Source organism: Dermochelys coriacea, chromosome 11 (genome assembly GCF_009764565.3).
Source record: "Dermochelys coriacea isolate rDerCor1 chromosome 11, rDerCor1.pri.v4, whole genome shotgun sequence".
Classification (NCBI taxonomy): Eukaryota; Metazoa; Chordata; order Testudines; family Dermochelyidae; genus Dermochelys; species Dermochelys coriacea.
Window position 1 is genome coordinate 61,723,818 of NC_050078.2, and position 24,900 is coordinate 61,748,717.

The 24,900-nt window shown below is 38.4% G+C and overlaps 1 protein-coding gene across 3 annotated transcripts in view; it reads left to right on the forward strand.

Annotated features, from left to right (window-relative positions):
* The first annotated feature begins 6,615 nt into the window (after positions 1–6,615).
* The window catches only part of NBEAL1 (neurobeachin like 1), a 134,322-nt gene continuing 116,037 nt past the window's right edge, over positions 6,616–24,900 (forward strand). For all 3 annotated transcript variants that reach the window (XM_038421131.2, XM_038421133.2, XM_043505615.1), the window contains exons 1-3: positions 6,616–6,760; positions 7,922–8,515; positions 23,788–23,879. In XM_038421131.2, the coding sequence (XP_038277059.1) occupies positions 8,465–8,515; positions 23,788–23,879 (143 nt within the window). In that variant the 5' untranslated portion in view covers positions 6,616–6,760; positions 7,922–8,464. The remainder of the gene's footprint in view (positions 6,761–7,921; positions 8,516–23,787; positions 23,880–24,900) is intronic.

Genomic DNA, 24,900 nt, shown 5'->3' on the forward strand with positions numbered 1-24,900 from the left:
TGGGGCGTCCAAGATTTCCACGTTTATGGATCTTGGGTAGCAGATAGAATACCCCAGGTTGGGGTTCTAGGGGTGTGTCTGTGCGGATTTGTTCTTGTGCTTTTTCAGGGAGTTTCTTGAGCAAATGCTGTAGTTTCTTTTGGTAACTCTCAGTGGGATCAGAGGGTAATGGCTTGAAGAAAGTGGTGTTGGAGAGCTGCCTCTTGTTCATACTCCGACCTATTCATGATGACGACAGCACCTCCTTTGTCAGCCTTTTTGATTATGATGTCAGAGTTGTTACTGAGGCGGTGGATGGCATTGTGTTCTGCATGGCTGAGGTTATGGGGCAAGCGATGCTGCTTTTCCACAATTTCAGCTCGTGCACGTTGGCAGAAGCACTCTATGTAAAAGTCCAGGCTGCTGTTTCGACCTTCAGGAGGAGTCCACCCAGAATCCTTCTTTTTGTAGTGTTGGTAGGAAGGTCTCTGTGGGTTAATATGTTGGTCAGAGGTGTGTTGGAAATATTCCTTGAGTCGGAGAAGTCGAAAATAGGATTCTAGGTCACCACAGAACTGTATCAAGTTCGTGGGGGTGGAGGGGCAAAAGGAGAGGCCCCGAGTACTCTTCTGCTGGGCTAAGAGTATAGTTGGACAGATTAACAATATTGCTGGGTGGGTTAAGGGAACCACTGTTGTGGCCCATTGTGGGATGTAGAAGTTTTGAGAGTTTAGTGTCCTTTTTCTTTTGTAGAGAAGCAAAGTGTGTGTTGTAAATGGCTTGTCTAGTTTTTGTAAAGTCCAACCACGAGGTGTGGAAGGTTGGTTCTTTATGAGAGTATCCAGTTTTGAGAGCTCATTCTTAATCTTTCCCTGTTTGCTGTAGAGGATGTTGATCAGGTGGTTCCGCAGTTTCTTTGATAGTGTGTGGGCACAAACTGTCAGCATAGTCCGTATGGTATGTAGATTGTAATGGATTTTTTACCTTCAGTCCTTTTGGTATGATGTCCATCTGTTTGCATTTGGAGAGGAAGATGATGTTTGTCTGTATCTGTACGAGTTTTTTCATGAAGTTGACAGATTTCCACTGCATACAGCTAAATTCAGTGCCTTGCATAATGACAGGTTTCAGAGTAGCAGCCGTGTTAGTCTGTATTCGCAAAAAGAAAAGGAGTACTTGTGGCACCTTAGAGACTGACTGGAAATAGCCTACCTTGCTTGTCACCATGAAAGGTTTTCCTCCTTTCCCCCCCCTGCTGCTGGTGATGGCTTATCTTAAGTGATCACTCTCCTTACAGTGTGTATGATAAAACCCATTGTTTCATGTTCTCTGTGTGTGTATATCAATCTCCCCTCTGTATTTTCCACCAAATGCATCCGATGAAGTGAGCTGTAGCTCACGAAAGTTTGCATCCGATGAAGTGAGCTGTAGCTCACGAAAGCTTATGCTCTAATAAATTTGTTAGTCTCTAAGGTGCCACAAGTACTCCTTTTCTTTTTGCGAATACAGACTAACACGGCTGCTACTCTGAAACATCTAATAAATTTGTTAGTCTCTAAGGTGCCACAAGTACTTCTTTTCTTTTTGCGAATACAGACTAACACGGCTGCTACTCTGAAACCTTTGGTTAGGACATCTATAGGAATACATTTCGTAAGGGGCTACATGAAAACAAATCATACTGAAAATGGGAGTGGGGAGCCTGGAAGGTAGATTGGAAAATGTAGCTTCTGATTGTTTCAACAGGTTCTATAGTTCATGGACTGAAGTGTCACTTACTGAAGGATATTAATTATGATGAATGCAGTATGGTGTAAATTTTTGATGTAGGTTTTAGAGTTCTCCACATGTTAGCTGACCCAGTTTTGTGCATGAGCAATTAATATATTTCTGACATGCTATTGTCTGAGGAAAACTAATCCTGAGAGATATCAACTTAAAAACATCCAGTAGAGCACTGAAGTCTCTTGTACCTTGAATCATCATAACAATAAAGAAAATTAAAATGAGGCAGCAAAGAATTTACTGACGAGCATATGAACAGAGATGAGATACTGGAAGAAATTGTGGGCCTGATTTCCAGAAATACTGGGCAGTTGTAATGGATATTCTTTAAAAAAAAAAAAAAAAAAGAAAGAAAGAAAGAAACCACATCAAACTTGTCTAACTTGTTCATAGTATGAATCCAGGTGATTCTTTGATAAATAACTATTGGATCATTTTCATTCTAAATTACATATGTATTTTCATACACAGTCTTCTACTGCTAACTCATAAATATTCCTTCAGCTTAATTCCCAATAGTTCAGTTCTCTAGTGCAGTTACAGGCCAGGCTACTGGTTGGTAATAAACCTAAAGTATTTACAAAAACAAAAGGAGTACTTGTGGCACCTTAGAAACGAACAAATTTATTTGAGCATAAGCTTTCGTGAGCTACAGCTCACTTCATCGGATGCATGAAGTGAGCTGTAGCTAACGAAAGCTTATGCTCAAATAAATTTGTTAGTCTCTAAGGTGCACAAGTACTCCTTTTGTTTTTGCGAATACGGACTAACACGGCTGCTACTCTAAAGTATTTAAAATATGATGATTTTTTGCTCATGTGCAATGAAGTGTTGGTTTCAGGTTTGATATCCCTGTTGGCAATCTCATCAGGTAAAACACAGACTGAACAGACCTGAATATGTAAATACGTTCTCACTACTATAGGAAGTTGGCAGAACAAGGTTGTCACAACTGATAGGAAACGTGGGAATGTATATGCTTCATTTTTTCTTGCTGTATTTGTTCTGTGGATCAATAGCATATTTTGTACTCAGCTGAAAACCTAGTATACAAAGGTATAAAAAACAATTATTAGTATAGAGAAGGTAAATTGAGTAATCCTGTGTGCCATTGTTGACAGCAACAATTTTAAAACTGTAAAAAGGAAATACTTTTTGACACAGAGCATAATTAAGCTGAGAAACTCATGATCTCAAGGTGGTATTGAGGCCAAGAACTTGATAGGATTCTAAATAAAATTAATCATATGGAGAATTAGAACACAATAATAGTAGATATTATCTTTTTTATATACAAGGGATATAAACCCTCATGCTTCAGGGCATAAGTCATCCACTAACTGATGGAAATTAGGAAGAAACTTTGTTTACAGGCAAGTTATTCCATAATTTTTCCTTGGGAGGGGAGTGGTGGAAGGATTTTCAGTTTAATCCAGAGTGTCTGGTACTGGCAACTATCAAAGACAGCTTGCTGGTAGATGGACCACTGTTCTGGTCTGATCTGGCATGGTAATTCTTTTGTATGTTCAAGTGATGCCAATATGAACACTAATGTTTACTCAAGACTGAAGCAACCCATTTCATGCAAAAAAAAAAAATCAGTTCTTGAAAAGCTGCTGAAAAATCTCTCTGCAAATATTTTAAAACATTTCTTTCCTTGTTGTTATAAAGCTGTCAGTAGGAAAACACAAGATATTTGATTCTTTTGGATTTATTTGTTCTTGCTGATTCTTCTCAGTTTGAAAGCCTAATCCTTTGTTTGTAACATCATAATTATTTACACACAACCAACCATGTCACAATGGATTATGAGTCCAGGATGGGAATTAGTACAGTTAATGAGGCATCAAAACCCTTAAAGGTTGACTCCAACTACTTATACCACTTTTGTTTGAGTGGCAAATGGAATGAATAACCAGTTTTTAAAGAAATGTGTATATATATTAGTGGGTTTTTGGCCCCTATTTTTCCTCCCTTCCCCATGTTCTATATCCTGCTGAGAACTTATTGTTATACCATCATCAGGAATCAGGCAGCAGACAGTGCCCAAGGGTGCAGCTGTCTGGCAAACAACAGCTATGTAAACAATACAGTGTTGGTGCGGGAAGGAGTCCCCACCCCCACATCCAGCAGGTGCAAGAGAACAAGTCCTGAGGGGAGGAGGTGGAAGGGAGTTATACAGGCCCTACACTTTGTCCTCTCCCTCATCATAGCTGATGAAAGGGCTTCTAGGAGGGCTAGTGGGTGCTCTATAAGTAGCAACAGGAGGAAGTGGGAGCTCAGCACTAACAGCTGGCTGAACTCCCCAGCATTGCCCAGCTGCCCTCGTATTTGATTTGGAGTAGAGAAGTTCTTTCCCAGCCCCTTCTTTAGACTGCTTGGATGGGATATGTCTTCATCCATCCTCTTCTCTCTCCTGCTCAGCCAGCTGCCTTTATTTTGCGGGGGCTGCTGCTTAGTTCCCAGGCTACCAGATTTTTAAAGGGCGTGTGTGTGTGTATGTATGTGAGCAAATGTCCCCTTCCTCGCTGATATTAGCAGCAGTTCTTTCCAAACTGTTTGTGCAAGCCTCAGGCAGCTTCTGCCACCCTCTGCTGATGAGAGAAATAGCAAATACCAGTGGGGGGCAGAGCCTATGGGGACTTCAAAAATCCTAAATTATATTTTCTTTAAAAGATCAAAATTAGTCATTTCTCGGTACCACTCATTTTAAATAAGTTTGCACAAAACAATTCCAACCATTCTGTGAGAAACAAAGATCTTGTTTTTATGTGAATGTTCTTAAAATAAAATAAAAGGAAAAATAAACTTGGATATGTTAAAGAAATAGACTTTCTTAAAACTATGTACTCTATGAAGCACCACCAACTCAATAGATTGTATGATTAAAGACTTTGTAACATTCAGTTTAGCTGTTGGCTCTATCTTATCTTGCTTGTTTTATGTTAAACAGTTAATCATTGAGATCTGAAGTGTGAATGAGTCATAAACTCAGTAATATTATAAACAAGTTGCAAAAAATTAATTAAATGACAAATCTGTAATAATTAAACAAAATCATAAAATGGAAACAAAGGGAAAAAAATACAAAAGGTAAGGTAGCCTGCAGAGTCTTACTGTAATATAAACTTTATTTGGCAAAGTTTTATTTTGAAATGCAAATATTTGACACAAATAGCTTTTATTTAAATAGTAAGGTTCCGATCCTGTAAACATTTATGTATCTGCTTAACTTTATGCACCTGAGCATATCCATTGTTTACTGGATTGGGACCTGACTGTTAATCAGTTAATGGAAATACCATGTAGTGACAGGATAATTAAACAAATTACTATATACTAAAATAATAACTTGATTATTTCTGTGTTTTAAAGGAGAGTATGTCACAGGGGCTTTTGCCATAATATATAACAATGTAAACAGTGGCATTTTCAAATAAACTCTCTAAACAATAGTTGGATAAGAGCAAAGACTGTAAAGAAAAGTCTTATTTCCTTTCTGAAACTTGCGGTAGCTTTGCTTTAACATGGTTGACACCACAAGGCCGATATTTTGAGAACAGGCATGAGAAAGAGCAAAAGGAAGTAAGTGAAAGTCTTATGGGCTAAAAAAGAACTATTGGAAGAACCAAAACCCATTTTAAATACAGACCAAGCTACTTTCAAAAGGCAACAGATTAAATGACCTGCAGATGATAGGAGATTACTCGTGTTTCATATATAAAAGAAAAATTTCAAATAAGACTAAAAGTAGAAAAGGGGTAAGAATATTTAATTGATAATGGCCAATATGCTCCAAACCAATCTTCGGAGAGATTGCTTAAGACATGGGCACTTATGTTTTTTATTACTATTGTAGTCCATAGTCTGGAATCCGGGACCTGTATACCTGTCTGAGAGCAGGATTTTTCTGGTATTTATCTGTATATGTGATTAAAAAGATTATTTGGCTTCTCTGCATCTCTGCATCTCCAATATTTTATGTTCCTGTTCATGGAGAGCTCAAGGTAGTGCATACAGCACCTGTTTCATGTCATAATTAAATACTTTATTTCAAATGATGTATAAAAAACTTGCTACCATTGGTATCTTTTCCTCCATGTAGTTAAAGCATTGTACAGTAAAAGCGGTGTTATCCATAAGCCAGCACTTTACCAGCCTGCAAGCTCTAGGAACCGGCATTTCTGATCGCTCCCACTACGAAACATGATTTTGGTAATTAATTGATGTTTAAATATTCATGGCAAATAGGCCTGTGATGGGACGTTAGATGGGGTGGGTTCTGAGTTATTACAGAAAATTCTGTATCTGGCTGGTGAATCTTGCCCATATGCTCAGGGTTCAGCTGATTGCCATATTTGGGGTCGGGAAGGAATTTTCCTCCAGGGCAGATTGGAAGAGGCCCTGGAGGTTTTTCGCCTTCCTCGGTAGCATGGGGCACGGGTCACTTGCGGGAGGCTTCTCTGCTCCTTGAAGTCTTTAAACCACGACTTGAGGACTGCAGTAGCTCAGACACAGGGGAGAGGTTTGTCGCAGGAGCGGGCGGGGTTCTGTGGCCTGCCCTGGGCAGGAGGTCGGGCTGGATGATCAGAATGGTCCCTTCGGACCTTAGTCTCTAGGAATCTTCCCCGGGTTGGTTTTCGACTGGAAAGAGACCCCGGGGGCTCCGGCCAGGCCCCTTAGCCCCTCTCCCACCCTGCTGGGCGTTCGCTCTGTGCGGCCCGGGGACACCCAGGCTAAGGCCCAGCGTGCTGGCTGCCTAGATGGGCGAGCGGGCTCACCCCCCCCCCCCGCCCGCGGAGCATAGTCCTGCCAGGAGTCAAGATGGCGGCGGCGGCGTCTCCTCCCGGCGGGGCGGGAGCCGGCTGCGCTGGAATGTGGGCGGGGCGGCGAGGCCGGGCCCGGCCTCCTCCCTGCGCCCCGCCGAGCTGTGTCGGGCAGCGGCATTAGCGGCTGCGCGCTGAGAGGAGCCGCTCCCAGGCTGGCCGCCCCCGGGGTAAGCTCCCGGGGGGGCGGAGGAGAAGGGCCCGGTGGAGAGCCGTGGGGGGGGGGCGGAGGAGAAGGGCCCGGGGGAGAGCCGTGGGGGGGGGGGGCGGAGGAGAAGGGCCCGGTGGAGAGCCGTGGGGGGGGGCGGAGGAGAAGGGCCCGGTGGAGAGCCGTGGGGGGGGGCGGAGGAGAAGGGCCCGGGGGAGAGCCGTGGGGGGGGCGGAGGAGAAGGGCCCGGGGGAGAGCCGTGGGGGGGGGGGCTGATGGAAAGAGGAGGCGCGTGTCGGCCCCTCGCCCCCAGAGATCGCTGCCGCGGGGACACGGTGCGGGGAGTGGCGGGGACACGGTGCGGGCAGTGGGGCTCACCAGACATGGGGAAGGCGCCTGACAGAGAGCGGGGATGAAGGCACGGCGGGGGAAGAAGCAGAGATTGGTATTTGTGGCAAGGTCTCTGCCAGCTTGTCCTTTATCTGCTCTTACTACATTGTAATTCTCGGAAGTTTTGTTCTTACCTTTGCAGCTGCGGTTTGAGGGGGAACCTGTGTTGTGGCTACGCTAGGAAGCAGCGCTGGGTTTTGGCCCTTAGCCCTGGGAGGTGCCCGTGCCCTCCTTAATTTGCGTCTTTCAACGAGAGAGCCTGACTTTGGGCATAGGGAGGGAGGGTTTTAACCTATTGATGTTCTGCATTCTGGTTGCTCCCTGGGACGGCCCCCCAATAGAGGGGGGAAAAAAACAAACAAACAAAAAGCAGGCAACAAACTGTTGTTATTAATTTGTAAGCTTCATATAGAAGTTTAGTTTAACTTTTAAGAGGATGGGAGGACTATAATAACTTGGAGTCTAGAAATAAACTGACAGGTTTCAGAGTAGCAGCCGTGTTAGTCTGTATTCGCAAAAAGAAAAAGGAGGACTTGTGGCACCTTAGAGACTATCAAATTTATTAGAGCATAAGCTTTCGTGAGCTACAGCTCACTTCATCAGATGCATTTGGTGCATTTTCCACCAAATGCATCCGATGAAGTGAGCTGTAGCTCACGAAAGCTTATGCTCTAATAAATTTGTTAGTCTCTAAGGTGCCACAAGTACTCCTTTTTCTTTTTTAGAAATAAAATGCACAGCATATAGGATTTGTGTTTTGGTTTTTTGTTTCATAATTTTTTTTTTTCTGCAGGTCAATTATCCACATTAATTTTGTTTCGCTTTTTTTTTTTCCTCTACACCTCCAAGACTATTGTATTCTCTGCCTTGTAGCTTTATCCTGTTTTTTTTCCTGTTTAACTCGGCTGCGAAACACAAGATCATGAAGGCTGTAAAGCAAGTGGTTCCTTGTTAGAGATAATCTTATTGATAAGAGAAATAGAGATTGTCTCTATCTAGTTCTTGAGGTCTCCAGTGTTGTTTAAATATGGATTTCTCTCCCACAACATAAGCTTGAAAGGTTTATTTTGACTCTCAGAGGTTAATACTGAAGTGCCATTGATGAAGAGGAGCTACTTGACAGTTGCCTTTGACGGGCTGAATTGTGCAGCATCTTTTACTGAGGAGGTACACAGAGACCCATTTGTTTTCATCCTTGACGTTGTTTCCACCTGGGTTATGGCAGAATTCTGATACAAAAGCAAAAACACACGGGAGGAACAATTTGGAATATAAACTGAGCATGGTAGGATCTTGAACACAATTGTTGGAAAAGGAGAGAAGAGGAAGTGAAGGAATGGCATCCAGAGAAAGGCTGTATGAACTTTGGATGCTTTATTGTAACAAGGTAACTATTTTCTCATTTTTCTTTTTTTAGAAGCTTTTTTTGCACACCTCAATAGCAGGAGGTATTAGTTTGCTTTGTTGTCCCATGGATGTTTATTTAATAGCTCTATGTGGATTCCAGAACAATTATATAACTCACCAAAAATTAAGATAAAATTATTTGTGACTTTACATTTTTTCTTTTTCTGTTTAATATATACTACACAAAACCTAACCCAAACAAACCCTACATTAAAAGAACATTATTAAGGTTGCAAAGTCTAGCACTCCAAAAGTTAAGGATTCCCAGAACTAAAATTATCTGTGCAACATTAATTTGGCACAATTCTGTATATTCAATATTATAGTCTCTATCCTATGATCACATAGTATTTCTCCCACAGGAGTTGTTTCCTTCTGTGCACAGGATGGATGGTTCCTATTTAATTAGCAGCTATGCAATATTTTGTTTTCCTCTCATTGTTCAACATGTGGCCCTAGGCCTCATTTACTTCTTGAAACCTTGATCTGAAGATAGAAAAGCCAGTGGTGCTCATCACTACAGTATCTAAGTGCTACACAAACATTAATGAATTTATTTTCAAAGCATCCTTGTGAAGTGAAGGGATAGTAATATCCACATTATACTTAACATTATGTAGTGCTTCATATGTTCAAAGCATAGTTCCTGTTGACTTCAGTGGCAGCTGGGAGTGCACATCATTTCTGCAAATCAGAAGTTTCCACACAGACGCACAGAGTAATTTTAAATGGGAAACATCTGAAAACATTAACTGTTCTAGAGACCTTGTCTATGAAGTGGTGAGGAATGGAGAGAGTGCACAGGTTGCACCACTGCCTAGAGGATTGGTAGGTAATCAGGCTAAATTTCAGTAGTGAAGCTCCAACAAAGTTGGTCATCCTAGAGCACAGGACAAGGCTCATGGCAAAGATTTTAATGGGATGTGACCTGACTACATTTAAGCGCTTTAAGGAGAGGGTCACCTTAAAAATCCTTTTGCCGTGTTATAGACAACTAGGATAAAGAATGTAGGGTGGCAAAATATGGTCACAGCCATGCAACCTAGTGCTCTGGCATTCTGTAACCAGTAGAGAAGCCTTTCCCCAATTAATTACTATAGTTCTGCCCAAAGAGGTTTCACTGTGTTTGTTCTGAGCTTTCCCACGTTGTCTTTTCCCTTAGACTCACATTTTCCCTTAATCTTTAGCCTGGTAGGTCAGTCACTGACTTGAAGGCAACATTGTCGTCCGTCAGCCAGCTATTAGGGATATGTCTACACCACGATCTTGAGGTGTGACTATAGCTCGGGCAGACATATCTGCACTAGCAAGGGTAAAAATAGCAGTGTAGATGGCCACAGGCATCACAGGCTTCAAGGTCGGCAATACAAGCATGAGTGACAGACATTGGGTACATTCTTTTCCAAGAGACTGAGTGCTACCTTTGTATTATTTCAACCTATAAAGACCCTGCATATTGAGAATCTTAAGGCCATCCTAAAATTCTGATCTGCAGGTAATAGTGACATGTGAGACTGCTGACCTCTTGGGCTTTTCCTTTATTTAAAAAAAAAAAAGTGCATAAACAGTCATTTAAAAAAACCTGATACTTGTGAGCACTGGATTTCTGCTTTATTTTCATAGAATCCATCTGCATTACAATAACAGTGCTAGTATATAGTGTCCCCTCTGTCTTGGTTCGTGATGTCTGTGCTGTAACATGTTTTTTTCTATTATTGTTATAGTGTGTGTAAAGGGAATTGTAGATCTAAAATTTTATTGGTGTTTAAGTCTTGGGCCTGGACAGAAAGGTGGGGACTGGTGACTGTTTTAAGAAATGGTGAGTTAGTCTTTAAAAAAAAAAAAAAAAAAAAAAAAAAAAAAAAAAGCTAAAACACCATTATTTAAAAGCGTTATTTTCCTCTGTAAGGGAGACCTGGCAAATTTCTGTCCCTTTTGCACAATCTGCATGGAACAAAGTGGATTTGGATAAGAAAATATGGCCCTAAGTGCCCATAGGGGCACCAGTACAACAGTTCTCTACATAATCTAGTTATCACACCTCTGCTCCCACTGTTTAGGTATAGATCCTCAAATACTGAGGTTCATGTGCAAACTCTTTTATATGCTGTACTTGCTTCTAGTACTTCATTCTTAATGGGGTTGTCTCGCAATTAAATGCTCTTCAGACCTCAGAGTAGTGTCTATGATAAATTCAATTAATTTGACTATCTTATCTGCTTATGGAAAAATAGAGAACTTGAGTATTCAGAGCTGTCAGTCTGGCAGTTTTCTCAAGGACTAAATAATTCATTTAAACAACCCTCTGTGCCCAGTGCTATACCTAAATCTTTGTAGAGTGAGTCCAGGTTAGATGCCGCATTTGCAAACAAGTTGTCTTCATCCATTGGCACTGTTCTTTTCTCTTATCCTCATTATTATGGGAAATTACAATGAACTTGACCTTGAGCTGAGGAAGTAACCCAGCATGTCTTATGCTGCTTTCATGGATGTTTTCAGTGAAGGTTCCTTAGGCAACAACTACATTATCTTCCCTATCTTACTTGGGGACAAATATAATATGGCTTCTGTCTGTTTCTGTAAACTGATTCAGAGCAAAACTTTTCATGCCACTTTTACCTGCTCACTTTCAGAAGTCGCCATCTGTCACTAGAGGTTTTAAAATATCTACTGTCTCAGCAATCTGTACCAAATGACAATGGAATGTACTGTAACTGACCTCCGTATGAAATGTCCCAATGCAAAGGTGAGAGTTAGTGAACGTAACTCTCAGATAACTAACTCTGACCATTAAATTTATAAACCCTTCTTTATATAAAACAATGATAAATTTTTGTGTAAAGTCTTATATGTATATGTCTGTATAAAATATAGTGTGTTTATAAACAGAATAAATGGATTTGTGATCAGACCAGTCTTTTGTATTGTGAGGCCAAGTTAAACCACATAATTGAAACTGATTCATTCAGACAAATGATATTGTAGTTCCGTTTCTAAAACAAACTTGGCTCTTGCAAAATTATATTGTTTAGTTGTGGTGAGAGGTATGCAATTTAACCAGAATATAACCTTTTTTGACATTCAACTTTAAACCTTGTGAAACACACTCCCCCTGCAAATCATCCTCACTTTAACTTGCACAGGTCTTCCTTGTTGCATAATTGCTGATTTGACAACATGATTTATGTCGCAAAATACTACAAAAAAGAGCAATAATTTGATGTCAAATAAATAAACATTCTACATACAGTCTGTGTATAAAGTGACAAAAACAAAATATTTAATTACTTAAAATAGTTGTATATTAGACTAGATTTTCTTGCCTCTACCTATATTCTTGGAAGATTTTGATTTATTTAAAGCAACAGAAGTATAAATGAACTATTTTTAAAAAAAATCAGCTTTCTCCCAATTCATTTAATTAGCGGTGATATATCATAGACTTTAAGGCCAGAAGGGACCATCATGATTATCTAGTTTGATAATTATTGCAGGCACAATTGCAAATTGCAGGCCACAGAACCTTACCCATTCACTTCTCTAATATGCTTAACCTCTGGCTGAATTTCTTAAGTCCTTAAATCTTTATCCACCATTTGCTCTAGTTCAAATAGCAAGTGATCTGTGACCTGTGCTGCAGAGAGAGAAAATGCACCAGGGTCTCTGTCAATCTTACCTGGGGGAAAATTCCTTCCCAACCTCAAAGATGGTGATGTGGTAATCTTGAGCATGTGGCCAAGATCCACCAGCTGGACACCTGGGAAAAAATTTTCAGTAGTAATTGAGTCCTCCCCAACTAGTGTCCCATCTCCAACCGTTGGAGATATTTGCTGCTAACAGGTTTCGGAGTAGCAGCCATGTTAGTCTGTATTCGCAAAAAGAAAAGGAGTACTTGTGGCACTTTAGAGACTAACAAATTTATTAGAGCATAAGCTTTCGTGAGCTACAGCTCACTTCATCGGAGTCACAGATGGGCCATATGCCATTGTAAAAGCAATCTCTTCATACCATCCCTTCCATAAATTTAACAAGCTCAGTTTTATAATCTGTTAGATTTTTTGTCTTCACTGCTCCTCTTGGGAGGCTGTTCCAGAAGTTCACTTCGCTGATGGTTATTCATCTAATTTCAAGGCTAAACTTGTTTGATGGCCAGTTTATATCAGTTTGTTCTTGTGCCAATAGTGGCCCTTAACTTAAACAATCCCTCTCCCTCTTTGGTGTTTATCCCTCTGATGTATTTATAGACAGCAATCATATCTCCTGATAGCCTTCATTTCGTTGAGACTGAAGAAGCTTGGCTTCTCTTTTAAGGTAGGTTCTCAGTTCCTCTGATCAGGCTAGTAGTACATTCTCTGCACCTGTTCCAATTTGACTGCAAAAAGAAAAGGAGTACTTGTGGCACCTTAGAGACTAACAAATTTATTAGAGCATAAGCTTTCATGAGCTACAGCTCACTTCATTGGATGCACGAAAGCTGAATCTCTAAGGTGCCACAAGTACTCCTTTTCTTTTTGCGAATACAGACTAACACGGCTGCTACTCTGAAATTTGACTGTATCTTTCTTAAACATTAGTAACCAGAACTGCACACAGTATTCCAGGTGAGGTCTCCCCAGTGCCTTGTATAATAACATTTTTCTATCTCTACTGGATAGGCTCTTTGTCAGGCTGAGAGAGAGAGAGACAGAGAGAGAGACTTGGGAACACTCTTTCTTTTAAAGTTATCTGTGGCCATGAGTGGGTGAAACTTACCTTGTTCTCCTCCTAGCTACAGTGTTACTAATGCAACATTAAAACAAAAATTAGTACTTCACAGACATTTAGAGAAGTTGTTCTTGAATTCTAGAAACATATGACAAAGTGTCACAGTTCACTTCTTAAAGAGATTTGTTTCTAATAATAATTCATGTAGCGGTTATTTGAATAAATATAAAATGATTGTATTGTAACAAGCAGGCTAATATGTGTTTTGTGGCCCTGCCATCTACTATATGAATCTGAACCATTTAATTAGGTCATAGTAGTCCCAACATTGGGATAAAGCTAATGGGAATTTTTCTTTGGTCAGGTGGCAGGGGCCTTTGCTTTTGAAAGTGTCCGCATTGTTAATATTAAATTCCAAAAAGAAAAGGAGTACTTGTGGCACCTTAGAGACTAACAAATTTATTAGAGCATAAGCTTTCGTGAGCTACAGCTCACTTCATCGGATGCACGAAAGCTTATGCTCTAATAAATTTTAGTCTCTAAGGTGCCACAAGTCCTCCTTTTCTTTTTGCGAATACAGACTGACACGGCTGCTACTCTGAAACCTGTCATTAAATTCCAAGTGTCCTTACTGTGCAGTATAATGACAATACTGTGAAATTCCTACATGGCCACAGATTTGGTATGGCCTTATTAATTGATAAATATTGTTCTTTACAAGTTAATAAGGAATATCCAACTTAAACTACAAAAAAATTTTAAACTGTTGAAAAATGATTTAGAATCAAATGTTGAAGAAACTAAAAGAATAATCATTGAATCTTAAAAGGCCTCACATACCATGAAACTGGGGTCAAATGTGCAAAAGCTCAAGAATATCAGAGCAACTGGGATATAAATGTGTAAAGACTGGGTTAATGCATGATTAAACTCCTGTATTGTAACATATTAAACTTGGTCCTCCACATAAAACCTAGCTGAGGCAGTTGCTTAGAGGAGTAATACAAGACTGACTCAAATAACAAATTAAATAGCCCAATTAATTTTGTATGGAACAAAAAAAAATTATAAGGAATGCTAGCCAACAGTCTATTAATTTTACAGTGTTGCTTTATGTGTGAACTAAAATGTTGTCAGTAGGCATTGTTAAAATGGTTATGAATTTCAGAAAGACAAACAGCCACTTTAGGTAGCAAGCTGTTCCTGATGCAAGAAACAGGACACAAGGGGAACATGTTATCCCTTTGTAAAACAAAACAAACACCTACTGATGACAAAGATGAAAAGCTGCCTAAAAAATCTAACCAATAAAACTTTTTAGTCAACCTTTTTAAAAAAAAAAAAATAAAAATAAAAAATACAGTAGCAAATATCCAAAAGTGTGGGGAAGGAAATCTAAATCTGATTTCCATCCTCATACAAACAATATTCAATTTTAGCATCTCAGTATGGGTTGAGACCTCTTAGTGCTACTGCAATATGAATATATAATAATGTATTATTCCCACCCTCTGTCTAAAATAAATTTTCAAAAACTCGTATGTGATTTATGAGCCTAAATCCTATTGATCTTACGTACTTTTGAAAACTTTACACAAAGAACAATTGAAGAGAGATGAACAAAGTCACTGCAATGTAGACTCCTGACATATAAGTATGAGCGGGTGATAAATAAACATCACATAGTTAACACTACTCTTCTTGTACACCAGTAAGAGCTAATAAAATTAAGGCAGGTAATAAGCCATTAATTCGCTACGAAAAGGTAAATAATGTAATTTCAGGTAGCTAACCACCCTTAAAGCCAGACTATTTAGGATTTAAATTATAAGGTTGAAAAAAAGAACAAAATATTTTTGAGGACATGTTCAAAAAATTTGGACAGAAATAAACAATGGATGAGGTTGATTGCAATGAGACTCCAATGGAGTTTTATTTTAAAATAATGTTCACAAGAAGATGCTTAAGAGCGTGTGGAAGTATCCCATAAAACATTTTAAAACTAGCAATGGGAAATGAAAGGCAGAAGTTACTGGGGAAAAAAAATGAAAAGGGAACAGGCAGTTAGTCACACACGTTGGCAATAAGATCAGAAACATCTATAGAATCCAAAGAGAAGATTAAGGATTTGTAGTTTGATTCTCCTTTTAGAATTATCACAATATAGGACACATGATATTTGTCATCCCCATAAGAAAAAGCTGTAAATTCGAGTGAAAGTTGGTGGGAAGAATATAGGATGAGACTAGGAATAAAAAGAAATAATAAAAGAATTATTTTGTCCAGAAGCATCAATCAAAGATTAAAGAGAGATCCTGGCTTCTGTGAAAGAGTAATTGAAACTTTATGTGGACAAGAATACAAGCCTAGCCTAAACTTTTTCCAGTGACCACAACTCCAAAAATAGTTTTTATAGTACAACTCTTAACACATCTGGTTACTGTAGGTGCAGACGCATAGGCGGTGTTGGTAGCACCACCTATAGTTAAGCTTGCCCAGTGCTTCTAATTAAAAGTCCCAGCTTTCAGTTGATTATAACTTTGCAAACTTTAACTGTTTGGGCTGAAACTTTTCAGTTAGGTGCCTGCCTCAGGCTGAACTTTGTTGGAAAGTTTCAGCTAAAATGTTTTTAAGTGATATTCTTTGTAGTGGTATTTCTTTTTCTTGCTTTATCGAGACTGCAAGTTGTCTTACGTTTTGTTGAAATTCCATGTTAGTAAAAAAAAATTAATTCTAAAACTTGACCAGAACGTTTTGTATGAATTTTAAAAATACAAGTCAATAAATATTAAACCCAAGTATCTTGACATGCAATCAAAACAGGCCTAGTTCAAGATCTGAGCTTAGACTGTGGTTTTGTGTTGTTTTTCTCCTTCAGCTGATATTAGTAGCCACCTTTTAGCTGCTGTTCATTTCAAACTTGGGCAAATATTACTTGTAATACTGTAGCATGTGGAAGCCGTAGTAATATTTTATACTTCAGCTGAGACGAAGAAAGGAAAGTTTTAAAAAGGTTTTAAAATAAGTTTGTGCTCTCTAACACATGTCAAAATGAAGGCCACAGAAGGGGCTTACAGTGAGACAGTTTTTTGTCTTTTTAAATTTTTTTCCTTAATCCTCCCCACCCCCTCCAACAAAAAACAGATCCCATGAAAAAAGAAAATACCCAAAACTGTTTTAAAGAGTATCATAAAGTTCTGCTTTAGATAGACAAGTTCAATTAGAATGAAAGCTATTAGTCTTAGGAGGTGAATTAAGGGCAGTTTCATATTTAATGCTCTATTTCTATTAATTTGGTAAGTGTAATTCAATCTTAGTATTGTCTGAATTGTTTTAATAATTTAAAAATAACTCAGGAAAAAATAGTTGCCGCTCTACTTTTGTGGTAAGGGCACCAATAATGAAATACAGTGAAGAGCTTCTTGGCTGTGTAAGCTGAATTCAACTTTGGAAGATTGAATGACTGAAAAAAGATGCTCAAATAAATTTGTTAGTCTCTAAGGTGCCACAAGTACTCCTTTTCTTTTTGTGGATACAGACTAACATGGCTGCTACTCTGAAACCTGAATAAAGATGCACATACTATTTAACTTCACCCAGGCTCAATGTTTTGTGATTGCAAGCTAAATTTAACGACTTCCAACAACTGTCTTGTCAGACAAGTCTGACAAGCATTCTGAATTGCCATGCTGGGGATTTTTGCCTTTAGAGCATGGAATGTTAACACTGAAAATAGCCCCAGGCAGATCTAGCTTTTGTTTATAGCACTCAGTACTTCCTGTATATAACTATAAAAATTGTACCGAACTTTGCTCTTCTAATTCCATCTTGAAGTTTGATTGAAGCATAGTGAAACCTCTTCTTTGATTTTCTTGCAAGTTTCATGAGGTGATCACTGAAATCTAAGTATAGTTAAATCTAAAAGCAATTGATTTATGAATAAATGAAAAACTGGAAGAGTATTTTAGGGACATTGTCAATTTGAAACCAGGTAAATTTTTCAGAGGTGACTTGAGCCTAAGTCCTTCAAGCCCCACTGACTTTCAGTGAGATTTAGGAGCCTTGAAAATGAGACTTAGGGTTATGTGTCACTTAGGTCCTTTTAAAATTTTTACACCTAGTCAATTTAAAAAAATAAATCAAAAGTAACTTGATGCTACTTTCTTCACCATTTAAAAAAAATACCTATTCCTAATGCAAAAATTTCATTTTCCTGTTGAACTTAATTCAAATGTTAACACTGGATTGCAGTTGGTTTTTCATATTGTTGCTTCTGAAAGTTGTCATGTCCTTCAAGACAGCATAACCTGATAATTCTAGCTACTTTGTGCTTTGTTTTGGATTTGTGTTTATAAGATTTCATCATTGAAAGCTTACTTTTCTATTGCATTACTTACTGAGTTTAAAGACTGCCTTGCTAGACCTAGAATTTCTCTGCAAATCTAATATAATAGTCAGAATGCATTTACTATTTGTACAGAAGTATTTGCTCACAGAGTGTAACTTTATATAAGGCAGTCTAACACGCTGGCTAACCTGCTTTATTTTGAAGCTGATTTCTGAAGTAATGGAATGATTGCTGTGGTAAAATACACAATTCACTTCTAAAGTGACCTGTAAGAATCACTATACTGTATGATCTGGCAATATTTCTTTTTAAACTATAGCTAGCTGTGAATATTATTACTCCATTAGGAGACTATGTTATAAAATGGAGGCTTAATGTATGCTATTTTGGTGGGGAATAAAAATATTTGAAAAGAAAGAACAGGGAAACATTTTCATTTCCAGATTATCTGAGATATCTTTTGCTTTAGGTGACTTGGATTTTTTTTTCAAGATGAGTGAATAATGTTGCCATAGTAGCTGTAAATGCTAATGGCCAAATTCTAATCTTCTTTATCCCTATGCAAACCCCTTGAGTTCAAAAGCCTAGAATTAGGTCCTTAGTATTTCTGGTTCATTTTTTGATCATTGTGTAAAGAGCTTAGCATGTTTTTGAACCCACTTTTGATTCCACAACAAGTGAAACATTTTATAATTGTCTTGCTAAAAACTTAGGTAGATGGATAAATTATTTAACTTCCACTTTCTAATTTAACCTGTTGGAATTCTAAGCCTTAAAATAATGCTGTAGATGTCTTGAAACTCCTAACAGATGAGCTGTAGCTCACGAAAGCTTATGCTCAAATAAATTGTTAATCTCTAAGATGCCACAAGTACTCCTTTTCTTTTTGCGAATACAGACTAACACAGCTGCTACTCTGAAACCTAACAGACATGGAGATGTATATTAAATGACTGTTGGAGGAATTTTTGAAACATATCCTGCGAACTATGTGAGGTAGTTTTCTTGGCGGTCAATAAGTTGTTTTAGGCCATGGACTTGTGGATTTGAATGCCAAAGATACAAAGAGCTGTGAAATTTTTTTCTTATAAAAATAAATTAAAATATTAATCACAAAAAACTTTGCTAAAACTCTTATTTTTGTAGAAGGTTGACCTAATTTGTATTCTCATCAATTGAACAGTAGTAAGAATAGTAATAAAAAATAAAATAATGAAGTCTGACCCAGTTACAGCTCCTCCATTCCCCCACCTCCGCAGTGCAAATCAAATTCCCTTCTTCCGATTTAATTTCAGAGTTAAAGCGTGCCTACATTCGGTGAGAAAAATAGTACAAGGACATTGGTTTGTACACAGTGATTTGTATTGTTTCTCCTTGTGATGCTATAGTATACCACCGCATAGTTTTTGTCAGGAGAGTGTGGTGCATCTCCACATAGCAACATTAAATTTATTTATAATGGTTGCCTGAATTACAGATCTAGGCCAACTCCAGATTTCTGCTTGCAAGATGATGTCAGCAAAGTTTAAGTATGGAGTGAAAGATTAGTATTATTCCATGGCATCTACCACTGTTGCTGTTAGCAGGGCCTTTGGATAACTGTCAGATGTGAGACACTATATTGTGGGAGGGCTGAACCAGTGGAGGGCAATACTAGTTTTCTTGTCTGTAGCAGAAGGGGGATGGCTAACCATGTGACTGTATTGAATTAATTGTACTTGAGCCAAAGATTTTGTCCCAAGTGGCTTAAGCATTTGGTACAGTCAACCCTAGTAAATCTGCGTTTTTCTCCCAAAACTGCAATCTGAAGGATTCCGTGTCTTTTCTAAAATCACCATAGCTAACCCGCCTTAAAATTTCTGAATTCGCCATGAAGTTCCCGGTCAAATTTTTCCTCTTGCATGGCTATAAACAGACTAGAGATTGGAGTGTGTTTCTGCTGTTCTTGCACAAACCTCATGTACACCGCAGAATCAAGATCGGCATCATTCGTTAAACGGGCTCGTTTTCTTTGAAGGCCATGCTCTTCATCCAGGTTATGAATGTAAGTTCCGTGCTTGTCAGCATTCTTTAGCCATCCACGAAAGGTGGACTCGTTAATGCCAATATCGCGGCTAATCTTTGCCTCGGTTTCGCCATTTAAGTCATTCGATAACGTCCAATTTCTCCTGCACTGAGTAAGCCTTCCTTTTGCCGGACGTTTTTGACATCTTTCTAAAGATAAATACAGTACTATACCTGTAAATTTTTATTACATTACATTTGTATGGCTTTCTAGGCCTACAGCAATCGTCTTAGGGCTTGTTTACGCTTCCGTGCTGGGTTGATCTAAGATACGCAACTTCAGCTACGTGAATAGTTGATGCTCTCCAGTCGACTGCGCTTGCGTTCCTTGTTCTGCAGGCATACTAGAGTCGACAGGAGAGCGCTCAGTGGTCCATTTATCGTGTCTGTACTCAAAAAATTGTACTGTACTTAAATTTGCGATCCATGGCCGCAACCATGTTATATCTGAATTTGCATTATATAGATGCGCATTATAGCGAGGATCCGGTGTAATATCGCTTTGGTAATTTGACTTTGTTTCAAAAAGAGCTTATTCATTCCAAGGAAAACAGCAGTGCCTTCAGTAGGAAAGTAAATAGATCCAGTTTCTGTGCTAGCAGTGAACATTATTGTAGTTATAGGCTAAGCAAATCAAAGAACACATTCATAGCTATAAACATATGGATTTCCATTTGTAAAGTATCCCTCTTAACCAAGATGATACTCTAGTAATTTACTGAAATAATGGCTCCCTTTCTCCCTCTTTTCTGTTGGTTGAAGTCTTTACATGCCTGTGATTGTCAATCCACGTGTTTGCTGAAAATGATTTGCTCTAGGGTTATTAGAAAATAAATGACTACAGCTTCTATATTTGAAAATTTTGAAACCATATCAAGGAAAGTAAATCTGATATTTTAATAATAGTTTAATCTGAAGCCAGCAACATTTTAAAAACATTTTATGCTATTTTTAGACAATTCTCTTTGGATTTTCTTTCTGAATTCCTGTCCACCATTTGCTTTTGGTTGTCTGTGTATTCAACTTTTCAAGCCAACAGCTGGCTGCCCTGGCCACATCTAGGAGAGATGGATACCACAGTGGATTGATTTTAATCGTAATTTTAATCAGAAAGCAGGATTGAAACCTTGATTTAAAAATTGATTTTAATTTTGTTTTGCCTTTGTAATTTTTATTTATTTTTCTAAAGAGAGGTTCATTCTCATTGGTTGGTATATCCATTTAAAAGATGTAGATTTGCAAAGAAATATGGAGTTACACTGTTTGTTGGTAGTTTTTTGCTAATCAGGAAGATGCACTATATTTATATGCATGTATCCAAGCAATTATATAGCTTAATTTACATTTATTCAGGTTCTTAATTTTTACTATCATGTTAGAAAATGGTCAATGAGGCATTTCTTATTTAATTATTTTTTTTACTCATTTGTGTCGAGCTGCCTTTGGATGGAAATTGGAATTCAATTAAAATACATAACAGGCTGTGTACACAGAAAATTTCTTCTGTGCAAATTTTTGACAGGCTGTGTGTGCAGAAAATTTCCTCTGTGCAAATTTTTGTGCATGCGGTGTTTTGCCGTGTGTGCGGGGTTTAGGATCTGTGTGCACGCGCACAGCTTAGAGGGAACAGTGCCTGAGAGTGATCAGCTAGAAAAGAGAAAGTGAGGTTGGGAGGGAGGGAGGGAAGAAGGGGGATAAGAAGAGCCAAAGAGATTGGAAAAGCTTAAATGGGAAGGAAGAACAAAATGCAATGCAAGGAGAAAGCAGAAAGAGAGGAAAGGAAAGAGTGAAGAACAGACACTGGGGAGGAGGAAAAGATCTGGCTATATATCATAGCACTGCACCTTAAATCATATTGTGGCCTCCTTCAGGGCACTCCACTCAGGTCTCAGGCCCCTAGCCATCACCTGTTTCAGAGTGGAAGCCTGTGTTCCTCTCCCTCCAGACCTGGGGTTTTAGGCTGGAATTCCTTCTGCAATTCACTGTGGTCATTTTAGCACGTCTAAGTTTAGTTCAGGACCTTCCATCCTGTTCTCTCCCAGGGGCAGTGACAGTGTTAACCAGTGACCAGTCAGCCCTCGTAATGCTTTTGTTCTGAATAAATACTTTGTTTTATAGAGAAAATGTATCTTGAAAATGTTAACAGTTTATATGCCTGCCTGTTTTAGGACGTGCCACCCAATCTGGTAGGGGTTTGGGATTAGAAAGGGATGTCCATACTACAAGTGTTACTTACGGAGAAAGGCTTTCTCAACAAGGAAGCCTTTGCAGCATTTCCTACAGATGGTCAGACTGGATTTGCCTGATCGCCTCTGGAAGATTATTCCATAGCTGTATCCCATTGACTAAGGATGTTTTGTCTCCCACTTTACATGCTTTGCCCTGAGCTTTTTGATCTGCGTTGTCTCAGAGAAGTGCAGCTGTCGCAAAAATGGAATAGAGTATGGGAAAAGCAAAAAAGGCAGAACAAAAATAAGTTGAATGCCAAAATGTTATGATAAATAATATGTGAATGTTTGAATTTACACTGTGTATGTCTAGATATTGCAAAAACATCCCTGCCAGGGAAGGCTTATCTCTGGTTCATCAGTTTACTTTAAAAAATCAGACTTTTTGCCCTTTGAGATGAGTGTACACCAAATGACAGATATTCTGAGAAACTTTCCCAGGAGACCCTACTTCCAACATTTCTGCCAAGGTTACCTCCCTCTTTCCCTCTGCAAACTACTCACTTTGAACCCTGCAGTGTAAGGGAGGAATGTAGAGGAAGATAGGAATGTATAGGGGGGTGGAGCTTTAGTGACATCGCCCACTGAAATGCCAGCAACCATTAATACTGCCCTTAGTGGTGCCCTGAGAATGGAATTTGGCCTCTAGTCAAGAGATAGTGAATGTAACTAATATGCTCTAATGAGATGAACAAGTTTTTGTTTCTCTGCTAGTCCCAGGTCTACTTCTTTCCATGCTGGTGTGCAGGTAGTGACTAATTTGTAAATTGCACATGAATGAATCTTTTAAAAAGAGAAACAAACAAGCCAAAGGCTCCTGTTTTTCTGGGAGTGAGTCACCATCCAGTATTGGTATATAGTGTGATTTTTATTTTTATTTTTATTTTTTTTACTTTAGAATAGGTTACCAATGAGTCTATAATGCCTTTACACACAAAACTTTTTGTCCATAAGACACTGAAACTAATTTACTAACATGTCAACTAACAAGTCGTTCTGTGATCACTTGGTCTTTCCCCTCACTCTGTCTTGTCTATTTAGATTATAAGGTCTTTGCAGCAGGGACGATTTTAGTATTTGTACAGCACAATCCTGAGAGTTGTCTTTTGCGTGCTATCATAATATGAAGAACAAAAAATAATTCATGTTCAGGCTGACCCCCTTATTACCAGGAGATGAAGTACCACTTTGAAAAATATGGAAAAGTATATTTTTAATAGAGATCACTCCCCAATGTGGTGGTCATGGTATGAAGTTGTATACAGTACACGTGTTATACATTTATTTATTCCATAAACGATTCTTTGCATGGTTATTGCTGGAATACAGGACAAATTGAGTCCTATATTGAGTTGATACAGGAAGTGGGATATGGGGCAAAAAAAAAAGTTACATTCCTTAAAACAAGAATCTGGTGTCATCCTAATTAACTCTAGTGCAAAATACAGAGCATTTTATCTAAATCTCTTTAGTAAGGATATGTTGATTTAAAAAAAAATTAGCATATTTTAGGAAGCTGACAGCCACTGCTGAGTATTTGAGACTTGTTATAGAATGTCTAAAATATTTTGTTTGATACCAGGAAGCAGAGAAGTATTTTAGGAAGCTGACAACCACTGGTGAGTATTTGAGGCTTGTTATAGAATGTCTAAAATATTTTGTTTGATACCAGGAAGCAGAGAAGTACTAAAATGGACATGTAACCAATTGGAAAGAGCTCAACTTGGTTGAGAATTTCTGATGAAAGTCTCTTGGTTTGGGACTAAAATTTAATTTTTCCCATCAAACCTTTTTTTAAGTAATATTTTTAAATGTTTTTTTATTGTGAACAATACCGTTTCTCATACAGTTATGTTTATTGATGATCTACAGAACAATTTTTCTTAATGTGTTCCTTTCACTTTACAGAAAGACCCAGATTATTTGCAGCTTTGGCTGGACAGTTTTGTTTCTAGTTATGAACAGTTTCTGGATGTGGACTTCGAAAAGCTTCCTACTAGGTATGTAGAAATACAGATCTGCTCATCTTGTGTTTGATATCTGGAGAGAACCTGTCTGCACTCCAAATCCTGTTTAAAATATATATAATAAAATTGTTTGTTCCACGCCAGTATTTCTTGACTGGCATTCCCAGTCCCTTTAAAGGTCAAATTTGGATTGCTAATGATAAAACTAGGTAAACAGTATTTGCATCAAACTAGAAAACGGCATCAACATAAACTTGTTTTTGTTAGCAGAAATTTACTTATTACAGCTCTTTGTATGTTGTTGAAATAAGTACTCTGCAGAAAACCTGGTGTGTGAAATAATATTTTGGTGGTTTAAAAGAATATATAAGGGAAAGATCTGGATAGTAGATATAGTTTTGCAATTTAATCTCTGGGATTATTTTAATATTAAGAATGGGCTAAAATTCTAAATTTGACTAATATAGTTGAAAATATGTAAAAATAAGCTGCTGCTTTACTTGTCGTCTGAGTCCTTGGTTCAGGCTTTTGTACATTGTCCTGCAACAGCAGTGTTACCAGCCCCAAGCACTGAAAAATCATGAGATTGATGTAAAGCATGAGATTTTAAAATATAGCAAATGCTTGGTTCTTTTATGCCTTCTGGTTTTTGAGCCTTCAGGGTTCATGTTCTCAAACTTTTTTTCATAGCCATGAGGGCTAGATTTTTTTTTTTTTTAAGTGAAAGTTTTAGGAACTAGGGCTTTTAAGAAAAACCAAATACTGCGATACTCAGGAGGGAAAATCATGGGAGTTGACCATAGTACTATAGCTGATATTACACTGTCTTAGGTGCTAGTGATGAATGCAGAGAATGAAGTTCCCTGTACGATGGTTCTGGTCCCAAATCCATTACAATCAATGTTGGATCAGATTTTATTTAGGTATTAGCAATGTCCACAATAGTTGCAAGGAAACATTGAATCCTGAAATTGGGTCCTAGCAGATTAAAAGTGTACTTTTTCTTAGCTATGTGTAATACTTTTCTCAGTGAATATAATATATTCATATAGAA